The 12,431-nt window shown below is 46.8% G+C and overlaps 1 protein-coding gene across 1 annotated transcript in view; it reads left to right on the top strand.

Moving 5' to 3' along the window:
* Positions 1–9,651, top strand: part of PARD6G (par-6 family cell polarity regulator gamma) — a 102,616-nt gene extending 92,965 nt beyond the window's left edge. Inside the window, exon 3 of the mRNA XM_024236088.3 lies at positions 1,716–9,651. Within this exon, the coding sequence (XP_024091856.1) occupies positions 1,716–2,551 (836 nt within the window). The 3' untranslated portion in view covers positions 2,552–9,651. The remainder of the gene's footprint in view (positions 1–1,715) is intronic.
* The last annotated feature ends 2,780 nt before the right edge of the window (positions 9,652–12,431 follow it).

Genomic DNA, 12,431 nt, shown 5'->3' with positions numbered 1-12,431 from the left:
TACAATGCATAATAATCACATCAGGGTAAACAGGGTTTACAGGTATAGTCTTTAAAAGTCATCTTATTTCAAAAGTCCTTCCAGACCTTACTGTGTCAGTGGGTAATAAATTATGCTGATAACTGATTGACGATGGATGGGTTCCGTCACTGAGCAGCATGTGTTGAGTGCTGGCCAGGATGCCAGCTCCCAGGAAGACAGTCCTCATGCTGGGGCATCCCAGCTCCAGGGTGCATTAACCCTGCTGTCTGGAGCATGTTGCAGAGCCTGTGCTAGGGCCTTCTCGTTGTCTAGGCAGCTATGGGCTCTGCTGGGTTGAGAGATGTGATGCCTGAGCATTGGCCTCCTCTCCAAGCTGCCTGAAAGTTGCCTCCATGGTGGAAGTAATTTGTCTTCGAGTCCTTTCCAGAACTGTCAACCAGCATTCCCCATCTCCAAAGCAAGTCATAATGGGCCCTGCCTGCTCACCGAAATGCAGAAGCCAGACTGACCCCTGGAGCCTGGAGGTCTCTGCTCTGAGGAGCGCCTGTTTATGGCGTTGCTGCTGCCTGGACTCCCGGTCCTCCTGGCTTTCACTGGCAAAGCAAAGCAGTGAGCCTCCCCAGCCCAAAGAGCAGGCTGCTGTGGATGCCGCCAACGCCACAGGACCAAGCCTCACAGAGCAAGCCCTTCCCTCTGCTCCCCGAGACGCCTGTCTTACAGAGTCTTGTGTGTCGAGAACAAAAGAGGCTTCATATAAAAATTAAAGTAATAAAACAAGATTTTTTTTTCTTACATGAGGAAAATGCATTGTTCAGAGTTTCCAAATGCCACCAGTCTCTTCACTTAAAATTTTTACTTCAGACTAAGCTCCTTACAACGTTTCTGCTTGATTAATTCAGTGGGCTTTCATTTTATTTTGCAGTAGCCCAACTTTAGGGTAAAGTTTCCACACTGCCACAAATGTGTCATGCCCAGGCGGATCCCACAGGGTCCCTGGGAGACCTGAGGAAGGGAGCTGTGCAGCCCCCAGGTGAGGCTGGGCATGTTGGTGAGCCTTGAGGCTTCATCTACCTACAAACAGCACTGACTGTGCGGGACCTCACAGAAGGGAAGCAGCCATCCTCTGCTCCCACTCCTTCCTCTACTTATCTCCCCTCATCAGCTGCTAACCAAAAATGCAGGGAAATGCTCACACGCCCGACTGAGCGACACCTTCAGGGGCCTTGAATGCTGGCTAGCAGACACTGTGGGGCTTGCACATAGAAAAGAAAAAAGCAGGAAAGGTCTCTCTTAGTTGTAATTAACCTTAGAAAAAAAGAAACGAGCCTCCGTCTTACAGTTGAGAGAAGGAAATATGGGAGAATGGGCAGAGCTTAAGAAGTCCCCAGTCCAGCCTGCTGCCTCCCAGAAGGCTGAGGCACTCGCCAGCCCTCCAGGCCCCAAACCCTCTACTGCTCTGATTCTCTCTGCTGCAGGTGCCTGCTAGCACCTTATAATCTCTAAGTCCTTTGGTTTGGTGCCTGTGGAGCCGTAGGAGAGCGCTAGAGAGTTAATTTTAGGGGACTGCACTTGAGCTTGCCTGATTTCAGCTCAGCCTGCAGGTCTGGAATGCTCCTGTGCACCCTCGGTGCTTCGGCGTCACGCAGATGGAACAGCAGTGCCAGGTGTATGACGGCCGAGGGCTCAGGCGGGGCTCGGTTGTGTGTCCGCTCTAACTGTCCCCTCTCCCGCAGAGGAGGCCGAGCGTGGCAGCCTCGGCGCGGGCTCGCTGTGCAGGCGCAGGCGGGCGCTGGGCGCGCTGCGTGACGAAGGACCCCGGCGGCGTGCACACCTGGACATCGGCCTCCCGCGCGACTTCCGCCCCGTATCGTCCATCATCGATGTGGACCTGGTCCCCGAGACGCACCGGCGAGTGCGGCTGCACCGGCACGGCTGCGAGAAGCCGCTGGGCTTCTACATCCGCGATGGCGCCAGCGTGCGCGTGACCCCGCACGGGCTGGAGAAGGTGCCCGGCATCTTCATCTCGCGCATGGTACCCGGGGGCCTGGCGGAGAGCACCGGGCTGCTGGCTGTGAATGACGAGGTCCTGGAGGTGAACGGCATTGAGGTGGCCGGGAAGACGCTGGACCAGGTCACGGACATGATGATCGCCAACAGCCACAACCTCATCGTCACCGTCAAGCCCGCCAACCAGCGCAACAACGTGGTGCGTGGCGGCCGCGCGTTGGGCAGCTCGGGACCGCCCTCGGACGGCACCGCGGGCCTCGTGGGTCCCCCCGCCCCGCGCGTCCTGCAGAACTTCCACCCCGACGAGGCGGAGAGCGATGAGGACAACGACGTCGTCATCGAGGGCACACTGGAGCCTGCACGTCCCCCCCAGACCCCGGGCGCGCCCGCAGGCAGCCTCTCCCGGGTCAATGGCGCGGGCCTGGCGCAGCGGCTGCAGCGGGACCTGGCCCTGGACGGCGGCCTCCAGCGGCTGCTCAGCTCCCTGCGGGCCGACCCACGTCACAGTCTGGCGCTGCCGCCAGGCGGCGTGGAGGAGCACGGGCCCGCGGTCACGCTCTAGACTCTGGAGAGGCCCCCAAATCCTAGCTCCAGTTCCCCGGTAAGGACAGGGACAGGACCTGCAGACTGCATCCCCTCATTTTTTCTTGTTTTTGTGACCACAAAAACAACCCTGCTCTTTGTTTCAACTTCTGGATATAAAAACACAAATATTGCCTATTTTTATAGAATTTCGCCACAGAACTTAAAATGAACGCCTGTAGACACACTCTATACCAGGCCTGAGAGCAGGTCTTGGCGCCTTTGCAAAGTGATAGAAAAGATCTGACCAAGTGCAAAAAAGCTTTTTAAAATTTTTACAAATACTTTGTTTTTAAAGTGAAGCTTTAAAATTACTTTTTAAAAATAGTCAAATTCATGTTTTTAAGTTGGCCCATGCAATATGTCTCAGCATTCTTGCTGTGCTCTCTGCTGACTTGTAGGCGAGGCCGACTGTGCTGATGTATGTGACAAGAGGCTGGTTTTTAATAAGGAATGCAGCCAGGTGCGGTGGCTCACGCCTGTAATCCCAGCACTTTGGGAGGCCTACGTGGGCGGATCACGAGGTTAGGAGGTCGAGACCAGCATGGCCAACATGGTGAAACCCCGTCTCTACTAAAAGTATAAAAATTAGCCAGGTGTGGTGGCAGGCGCCTGTAATCCCAGCTACTTGGGAGGCTGAGGCAGGAGAATCGCTTGAACCCGGGAGGCAGAGGTTGCAGTGAGCTGAGATCGCACCACTGCACTCCAGCCTGGGTGACAGAGCAAGACTCTGTCTCGGAAAAAAAAAAGAAGAAGAAATACACCCAAACCTGTCCATGTACAACCATGGAGATGAATTCCAGATTTTCACACTGTTCATAGTCATAATTCGCTTGGGACAGGAGAGCTCCCACCAGCACACTTATGGCACCCGCAGCTGTGGAATTGTTCCGGGGCTGTTTTTTTTGTTTTGTTTTGAGACACAGAGTCTTGTTCTGTCATCCAGGCTGGAGGGATCTCAGCTCACTGCAACCTCCGCCTCCTGGGTTCAAGTGATTCTCCTGCCTCAGCCTCCCAAGGAGCTGGGACAGGCACATGCCACCATACCCAGCTAATTTTTGTATTTTTAGTAGAGATGGGATTTCACCACGTTGGTCAGGCTGGTCTTGAACTCCTGACCTCAGGTGATCCGTCCCACCTCAGCCTCCAAAAATGCTAGGATTATAGGCGTGAGCCACCGCACCGCACCAGGGGCTATTTTTGTGACCCACATAGGTGGCCCATTCAGCCTCAAGGGGAAATCCAGGGTAGGAAGCAGCAGTTCTGCTGGACTGGGCTCAGCAGTCCCATTTGGGATGTAAGCCTCTAAGATGACCCTTTTCCTGTGGGTTGACAGACTCTGAGGGAGATTTCTGAAATGTTTTCAGCAGAAATGAAGGATAAGCATCGCACACATCCAGCAATGGCTTTGAGAACGCAGTCATTTGTGTGTGAGTTCTCATCTTTGTTTTTTGAAACAGACGTTTCTTTTTGTAAGTCACAATACATGCTAATTTTCATTTCTAGAATGGTCACTGTTAGTTCTCACTTTTAACTATAAGAAGTCATGTGGAACTTAGTGATTTTTAACAAATACTAAATTCATCCTCACTTTATGTTGATCTTCCAGCAACATCTATATATTTAGTAATTTTAAAAATTCCTATTTGAGACAATTAAATTTTATATAATGTGTTTTGCTTGACTAAAATGTTACATTTATACTTTGAGAACTCTGACCAAATCTTTCATACAGATACAGGTAAAGAAATATTTTCTAGGTTGTCGGAGCTGCGTACCTCCCGCTGCTTCTCCTTGTGGTCCAGCACCACCTGCTGGTCAGTGGCAGAACTGTCCTGACTTCGTGAACATGGGACTGCTAAGAGGGAAAACTGCATCTCAGCATTTTCATTTTTTCTGAATATAAAGTGAAAAGCAAGTTCTATTTGTAAGAAATAGCTTTTGCTGAGGAGTTGTGAATTCCTGCACCTGTGTTTGATGTTATTTGTATGCAATGAATTGCTGGCCCTTTGTTCCTAAGCACAGAGAAGACCAAAGATGCTTCCCCACGACCTCTCCGGTGAGGATCCGCCCCCCGACTTGCTCTCTGATGAAGGGCATGTCGTTCAGTGCCCCAGCAGTCAGAAGCGGTTTTTGTGGAACTAAAACTAATAATGTTACTCTCACAAAGGAAATGTTCTTTTACTAAGTTATTGCTGATTCCTGAATGTCTGTTATATAACTGGGTTGGCTATCAAGAAGGAAGGTTATATTTCTTATCACATTTTAAGTTGTTAAGCAAATGTGAGTTTTTTAAAGAAATGAGGCTTTCACTGAGATTTGTGTGCTATTCATACTTTTAGGAATTACTGCTTAGAACAGCTGCTTGAGTGTATTTTTCTACACAGGTCTGTACTTCTGCCACTTTCTCCTTTTAAAAAAACAAAACTATGTCATATTATGTATTAAAGTTTTCTTGGTTTTATATATCAGAGAATAAAAACTTTTTTGACTTTTGAGTAAACAAAACGCATGAATATTTCAGCTGTGTTTTAAGTGGAAGAGAATACCAGAGATAAAGTAATCCCTCAAAAAGAGAATGACAGATTTATCAAGTGCCTATCATGTGCCATCTTTCACTGAATCTGCACACATTCTCTGAGGAAAGTAGATGAAAAAATGGGCCCAAGCTCAGACAGATGACAGTCCAGAACCCTCTCTCGAAGTCTTTTTGAAAAAGCTTTTCTGAATATTTATACAGCATACAGCCCTTCCTAAATATGCCCTGGTTGGTGCGGTTTTCATTAACACTGTCGTTCTGGCAGCCATCAAGATTCAAATTACAATTACAAATTCATTTACTCAGCAAATTACAGATGTGATCACATTGAGCACCAGCATCCTGGAAGCAGCACAGGTACCCCACTAGGAGCTTCACAAGTACTCCCCACCTGCTGAGTCCCCACAGCAACTGTGGACTGTTGGCGGCTGGACAGTTGACCCCCCCCAGTCTGATGAGGCAGGAGTCAAGTGCCAACACTGGGTACACTCTCCAAAACTAATGTCCGGTTTCAGCAGGATGAGATACGAGGCTTAAGTGTGAGCAGAGGCCACATGTGCCCCTGGCTGCCAGCTGGGTGTGGCCTCAGGCTTGGGTTTCCCTGACCTGGTAGTCCACATCATATGGCAAATTTATTCACAATTCAGTGAGGGTATTTAATATTTTATGGTTTCACATAAAATGATCAGAGAGAGTGAGAGTTTTGTGGCAAGGTGCAAAGGTATCTAAAAAAATGCCATGATTGTTGTGAAATCTATTTTAGTGAAAATCTAAATTTTCCAACAGAAGGACATGTTACCTGCACCTCTGTGGAATGTTTTTAAAGGATGCAAGTATGAACCAAGTGTGGTAGGCTCAACTGTTGATCCTTGCATTTTAAAAGTATGAAGTTTTTTATGGCAGCACTAAAACTCACACAGTCTGAATAGTTTATTAAAATGGTGTAAGGCTGCACTAATGGCCAGTTCCCAAATGCACTAAGTTACTTAATGTGTGCCATTCCTACTGAAAGTATGAACCTACTTAGCTGATTTCCAGCTTGCCCTTTTCTGGAAAGGTAAGCTGCTCAGCGTGAGCTCAAGGACCTCCTGTTTCAAACAAACCAGAGGGTGAACCCTCATCCCCTCGAACAGCTTGTTTAAAGAGCGCCTGCTGGCCAGGCACAGTGGCGCATACCTGTATTCCCAGCACTTTGGGAGGCCAAGGCGGGCAGATTGCCTGAAGTCAGGAGTTTGAGACCAGCCTGGCCAAGATGGCGAAATGCCGGCTCTACTAAAAATACAAAAAAATAGCTGGGCACGGTGGCGTGCACCTGTAATCCCAGCTACTCTGGAGGCTGGGGCAGGTGAATCACTGGAACCCGGGAGGCTGAGGTTGCAGTTAGCCAAGATCACACCACTGCACTCCAGCCTGGGCAGCAGAGCAAACTCCGTCTCAAAAAAACAACACAAATAAAAGAGTGCCTGGATTACCCCAGAGGCTCAGATTTAAGGAACTTGAGTGGGGTTTGAGAATTTTCATTTCTAACAAGTTCCCAGTAGATGCTGATGCTGCTGGTGCAGGAATCACATTTGAGAACCATTGGCTAATCCCCCAAGCTTACAGGACTTGCCTATAAACTTGGACTTGATGACCAAGACCCTACCCAACAAGCACATAGGATTTCCCTCTAGGATGTTATGTGCTGGTATCAATATTGTAATTTCACATCAGGTAACCTGCAAAAGTATTTCCTAAGTGCACAAATACTATTTTTTGAATTATCTCCCACCACCACCATTCTGGTGCCACATCTATACATCTAGTCTTCTTAACGTTGTCCTTTCTGCTTTGAACATCTTCTATTTATTCCTGAAGACACTCCAAATCAATATACAAATTCTTTTTTCTCTCTTACCTTTCCTCATTTATCTTGTGTTTTATTCTCCTTTATCCTCATGGGGAAAAAACAACAACTTGAGGGTATTGAGAATGTTTTCAATACTGAGCCATGTTCCCAAGGAGAGACATAAACTCTATAACAGTAATAAAAAGCAAACAACATGATTCATCATTGGTCTTGCAACCCAGAAAATGAGTGCCATTTTCCAAATTTGCTTTCCCAGGGAGCTTTGAAGATAAACACATTATTTCTTGACTTGAGTCCCCTTGCTCTCAAGACAAAGTGCCAGGCAAGAGCTCTTTTACAAGAATTGTACTTCCAGCAGACTGTCAAGTGAGCTATTAAGCAACATGGCCGTGATGACAGAAAAGTCTGTCTTACCACTTCAGAGCCAAATTACACACCCTATGTGAAACCCATCTGAGGCCAGACTGCAGAGACTCAAACGTACAGATGAGAGGATCAGAGTATGGAACCTAAACGTACAGATGAGAGGATCAGAGTATGGAACCTCCTTTCTCATAATAAGACTGCAGCATAAGAAGGGCACAGTGCCATATGATGGGACTGCAGAATGCCAGATGCATGACAGGATCAGAATCCAAAATCGACTTCCACATAGACCACAGGGAGCACCACACACGAATGAGGATAATATCCAAAATCAACTTCGAATTAATGAGACTCCAAAGACCAGCACACACTGATGAGAGAATCAGAGACGGAAAACCACCTCCACAGAACTGGGCCAGAGACTACCAGTCCTAAAGAGAGAACTGCACAGAACCAGACTGCAGAGGGCGCCACATACATGGATGACAGGATCTGAGCCCCAAATCTACTTTCAGTAACTGGGCTGCAGAGGGCACCTCACAAACTAATAAGAGTACCTGAGTCCCAAATCTACTTCTGTGTAATGGGTGGTAACAGGCAACAGGCGAAACACTGAAACCCCGACTTCATGCCTTCTGCTTGCCACGACGGTTTTGCATTTGTTTCCCATGCCAGCATAAGCTCTTTATTCAGAGGCTGTCATATTCTCCCTGATGTTCAGTTACTAACGATTACTAACAATCCTACTTAGTGTGGATGAGTAAACCAATGTTTCCTTGGAGTTCATGCTTCAGAAACAGGCAACAAACAAAAGACAACACATAATTCATTTATCAATAAATGACAAGAAAAACAGCCAGAAGGAGGATATTGTAAATTTTTACCATTTACCATTACTTTTCAGATGAGAAAATGAAGGCACACTAATATTTCTAATATCACACAAATACTTTTCAGAGCCATAATTTGCACCTGTGTGTTCTGGTGTCAGTGTTTTTCTCACCCCATCTATCAGTTCTAGAAATGCAGGCTGGGTGCAGTGGTTCGTGCCTGTAATCTTATCACTCTGGGAGGCCAAGGTGGATCTCTTGAGCTCAGGGGTTCAAGACCAGCCTGGGCAACACAGACTTGTCTCTACAAAAAAATGTTTTTATAATTAGCCAAGTACATTCTCTTTGCCTAAAATAAAAAAAGTAGTCCCAGCTACTCAGGTGGCTGAGGTGGGAAGATCGCTTGATCCTAGGAGGTCAAGGCTGCAGTGAGCTATGACTGCACCACTGCACTCCAGCCTGGGCGACAGAGTGAGACCCTGTCTCAAAAAAAATAAATAGAAATGCAATGTTTATCCACACAGTCTGGCTAAGGAAAGACACCATCCACCACCTTTGATGTATTTGGCAATGCACCTTCACTGTCTATTCAGACCAGCAATAGGCAGACTCTGTCATCCAGTGTAAGTGACTTCATTCCTCGGTCAAACTTTGGAATTAGGCTGGGTGCGGTGGCTTATGCCTGTAATCCCAGCACTTTGGGAGGCTGAGGCAGGTGGATCACCTGAGGTTGGGAGTTCGAGACCAGCCTGACCAACATGGAGAAACCCCGTCTCTACTAAAAATACAAAACTAGCCGGGCGTGGTGGCACATGCCTGTAATCCCAGCACTTTGGGAGGCCGAGGCGGGCGGATCACAAGGTCTGGAGATCAAGACCATCCTGGCTAACACAGTGAAACCCCGTCTCAATTAAAAATGCAAGAAAAATTAGCCGGGCATGGTGGTGTGTGCCTGTAGTCCCAGCTACTCGGGAGGCTGAGGCAGGAGAACGGCATGAACCTGGGAGGTGGAGCTTGCAGTGAGCTGAGATCGCGCCACTGCACTCCAGCCTGGGCAACAGAGCGACACTCCATCTCAAAAAAACAAACAAACAAAAATTTGGAATTAAAAGTCTGCTTATAAGTAAAGGGTCACTCAAGTTGCTGTTGAAAATATTAAAGGGAATATTCCCTGCTCAGCACCACTGACCCATAGAAAGACCATCAGTGAGAAACGGGCAATCCTTTCTCTGAGCATCCTGTTTCTTCACTTTCTTGGAATCATGATTTTTGTATATGAAAGTATTTTGGACAAAGAATGTCTTAGGTGAATGCTACTACAATAGTAATCTAAGTAGAAATCTTACAGTCATCCTTACTAGTAACCATTTTTTTATTTGTATAAATCCGTGGGGTACAAGTATAGTTTTGGATACGCTATTCAGCATGCATACACTAACAATAGCTGATGATCTTTTAAAAAAAAAAAAAAAAAAAAAAGTCCGTGCCTAATTGGATATATGCATACAACGTGTGCTGGTCAAGTGAGGGCTTTTAGGGTATCGTCACCCAAATAACATACATTGTACTCCTTAAGTTCTCATCACCCACCCACCTCCTACCCTCTCACCCTTCCAAGTCTCCAATTCCACTCTCTACATCCATGTGCACACGTAAAATTAGCTACCACTCATGAGTGAGAACACATGATATTTGTCTTTTGGGATCTGACCTGTTTAAGATACCGACCTCCAATCTATGCATGTTGTCACTAAAGACATTATTTTATTCTCTGTTAGGACTGGATAGTATTCCACTGTGTATATATATATACCATATTTTCTTTATCCAGTCATCCACTGATGGACACTCAGGCTAATTTCTGTATCTTTGCTATTGTGAATAGTACTGCGATAAACATAAGAGTGCATGTATCTTTTTGATATATTGATTTCTTTTCTTTTAGGTAGATACACAGTAGGAAGATTGCTGGATCAAATGGTAGTTCTATTTTTTGTTCTTTGAGAAATCTCCACAGTTTTCCATAGAGGTTGTACTACTTTACATTCCCACAGTGTATTAAGAGTTCCCTTTTCTCTGCATCCTTGTCAACATCTGTTTTGGGACTTTTTGAATAACAGCCATTCTGACAAGGGCAAGATGAGATATCTTGTGGTTTAATTTGCATTTCTCTGATGATTAGTGATGTTGAACATTTTTACATATACCTGTTGGCCATATGTATGTCTTCTTTTGAAAAATGTCTATTCATGTTCTTTGCCCACTTTTTAATAAGATTATCATGAAAATTATGCATGGACTTTTTTTTTTTTTTTAGCTCATCAGCTATTACTAGTGTTAGTGTATTTTATGTGTGGCCCAAGACAATTATTCTTCCACTGTGGCCCAGAGAAGCCAAAAAAGTTGGACACAGTAGCATGAGTGTTTTGCACACAGTAGCATGAGTGTTTTGCACACAGTAGCATGAGTGTTTTGCACACAGTAGCATGAGTGTTTTGCACACAGTAGCATGAGTGTTTTGGACACAGTAGCATGAGTGTTTTGCACACAGTAGCATGAGTGTTTTGCACACAGTAGCATGAGTGTTTTGCACACAGTAGCATGAGCGTTTTGCACACTTAGAAACATGCATCACCTGCACCCTTTTGTCCAGACAATTTCTGGACAATTCATACAAATGATGTGACTTACAATGAACCCCCAATTTTCTTCCAGGGTTCTGTAGCCTCCTGTGTGCCTATGGGACCAATCTCCCAAACCACACACAGGACTCAGGCTCAGGCAAGCATCCTGGTAGACAGCACCTCACACATCATCACAGCTCACTGCTGGAGGAGTCAGGAGCATCCCGCCTGACTGCCCTAGAAGAGGATGCTCACAGCTCACACAGGCTTCCTGCAGCCTTTGCCTTGTGCCTTTTCCCCTTACAGTATCCCCTTAGGAAGACTGCAGCCATGAGCAGAATGACTTCTGAAGCCTGTGAGTTCTTTCTGAAACTCACTAAACCTGAGGGTGGTGTTGGAGATGATCTTTCTCTCTCTCTCACATACAAACATACATGTGCACACACACATTTACATCTCTATTGATTCTTCCTTTCCTTGTTTGTAAGAAACCTGCTCCCATTATCCTCAATATACTTGTGTGCTGATCAGTCCCCTGAATGTAACCACCAACCTCCCGTCACCACCACCACCCTCTTCCCCACACAGGTGCCCTCCCCCATCTCCAGGCCCGATGCCCCTTCACAGCTACCTCTCAGCCTCCCAGTCCCACTCACACTGACAGGGGCCATTTTCACCTTCCCCAGGGGACCCTTCCTCACCACCCTGCTTGGCTCCACAGCCAACTCCAAGCACCACCAGTTCTTCCTCTGCCAGTTGGAGCCCTCTTCACTCTGCCTCAGTTTAGGGCTGAGAGGGGAGGAAGAGGATGAGGAGAGGAGAAAGGACGGCTTCTGAAGCTTCTGCACCTGTACTGCTGCACTGTCTTACCACATTTATTTATTTACTAGAATTATTTCAAGAACCTTTAAACTTATCAGACTCTGATCCCAGGTCCTGAACTTAACCCTGAAGTCCAATTCTGTGCCCTAAACTCTTCAATGCCCCTCAAACGAGCTGTGCCTCTCGTATGTCTGTGTCTCAAAGGTATTTTGTGCTGTTGCTTGGCCTGAAAGGGACTGCTCCGCACTTCCCCTGCAGCTTCCCTTCACACTCGAGGTTGGCTGTGCTGCCTCCCTCTGTGAAGCCTTCTCTGCTCCTCCCGGAACATCCGCCTTCCCCCTTCCTCCTGTGTATTGATGGAGCACAGGATCATGGCTTTAGAGCTGGGAGCTCTTTGAGGGGTAACTCCATTTCATTCATGTTTTGTCCCCAGCATTGGGCAAGATCTGATGGACATATAGAGACTAAGCCACTGATGGTATCAGAACTAGTTTCAGGAAAGAGGAAGGAGAAATGATGGCTCACCATCCCATCTCTGCAGGCATAATGGCGGTCACTGGTCAGCCATGGGACCAAGGTAATCAGAGAACTCTATTAAAACTTGCTACGTGTGGTGTTAAGGCTTTTTTCTTCAACAATTATTAAATATGAGTCTACACACAGGAAAAATAATACTTGTTTGCTCTCTCCTGGCCCCTTGCCTGCCCCAATGCAGTCTCCTCACCTCAGGGTGCTGGTGCCAGGGCAGCATCACCTCCGTGAACCACTCCTGTGGGGTACACACCCCAACACTTTCTGCTTAGCAAATGCAAGTGGTAGAGAAGAAAAAG

Source organism: Pongo abelii, chromosome 17 (assembly GCF_028885655.2).
Source record: "Pongo abelii isolate AG06213 chromosome 17, NHGRI_mPonAbe1-v2.0_pri, whole genome shotgun sequence".
NCBI lineage: Eukaryota > Metazoa > Chordata > Mammalia > Primates > Hominidae > Pongo > Pongo abelii.
This window is presented reverse-complemented; position numbering and strand designations above follow the sequence as displayed.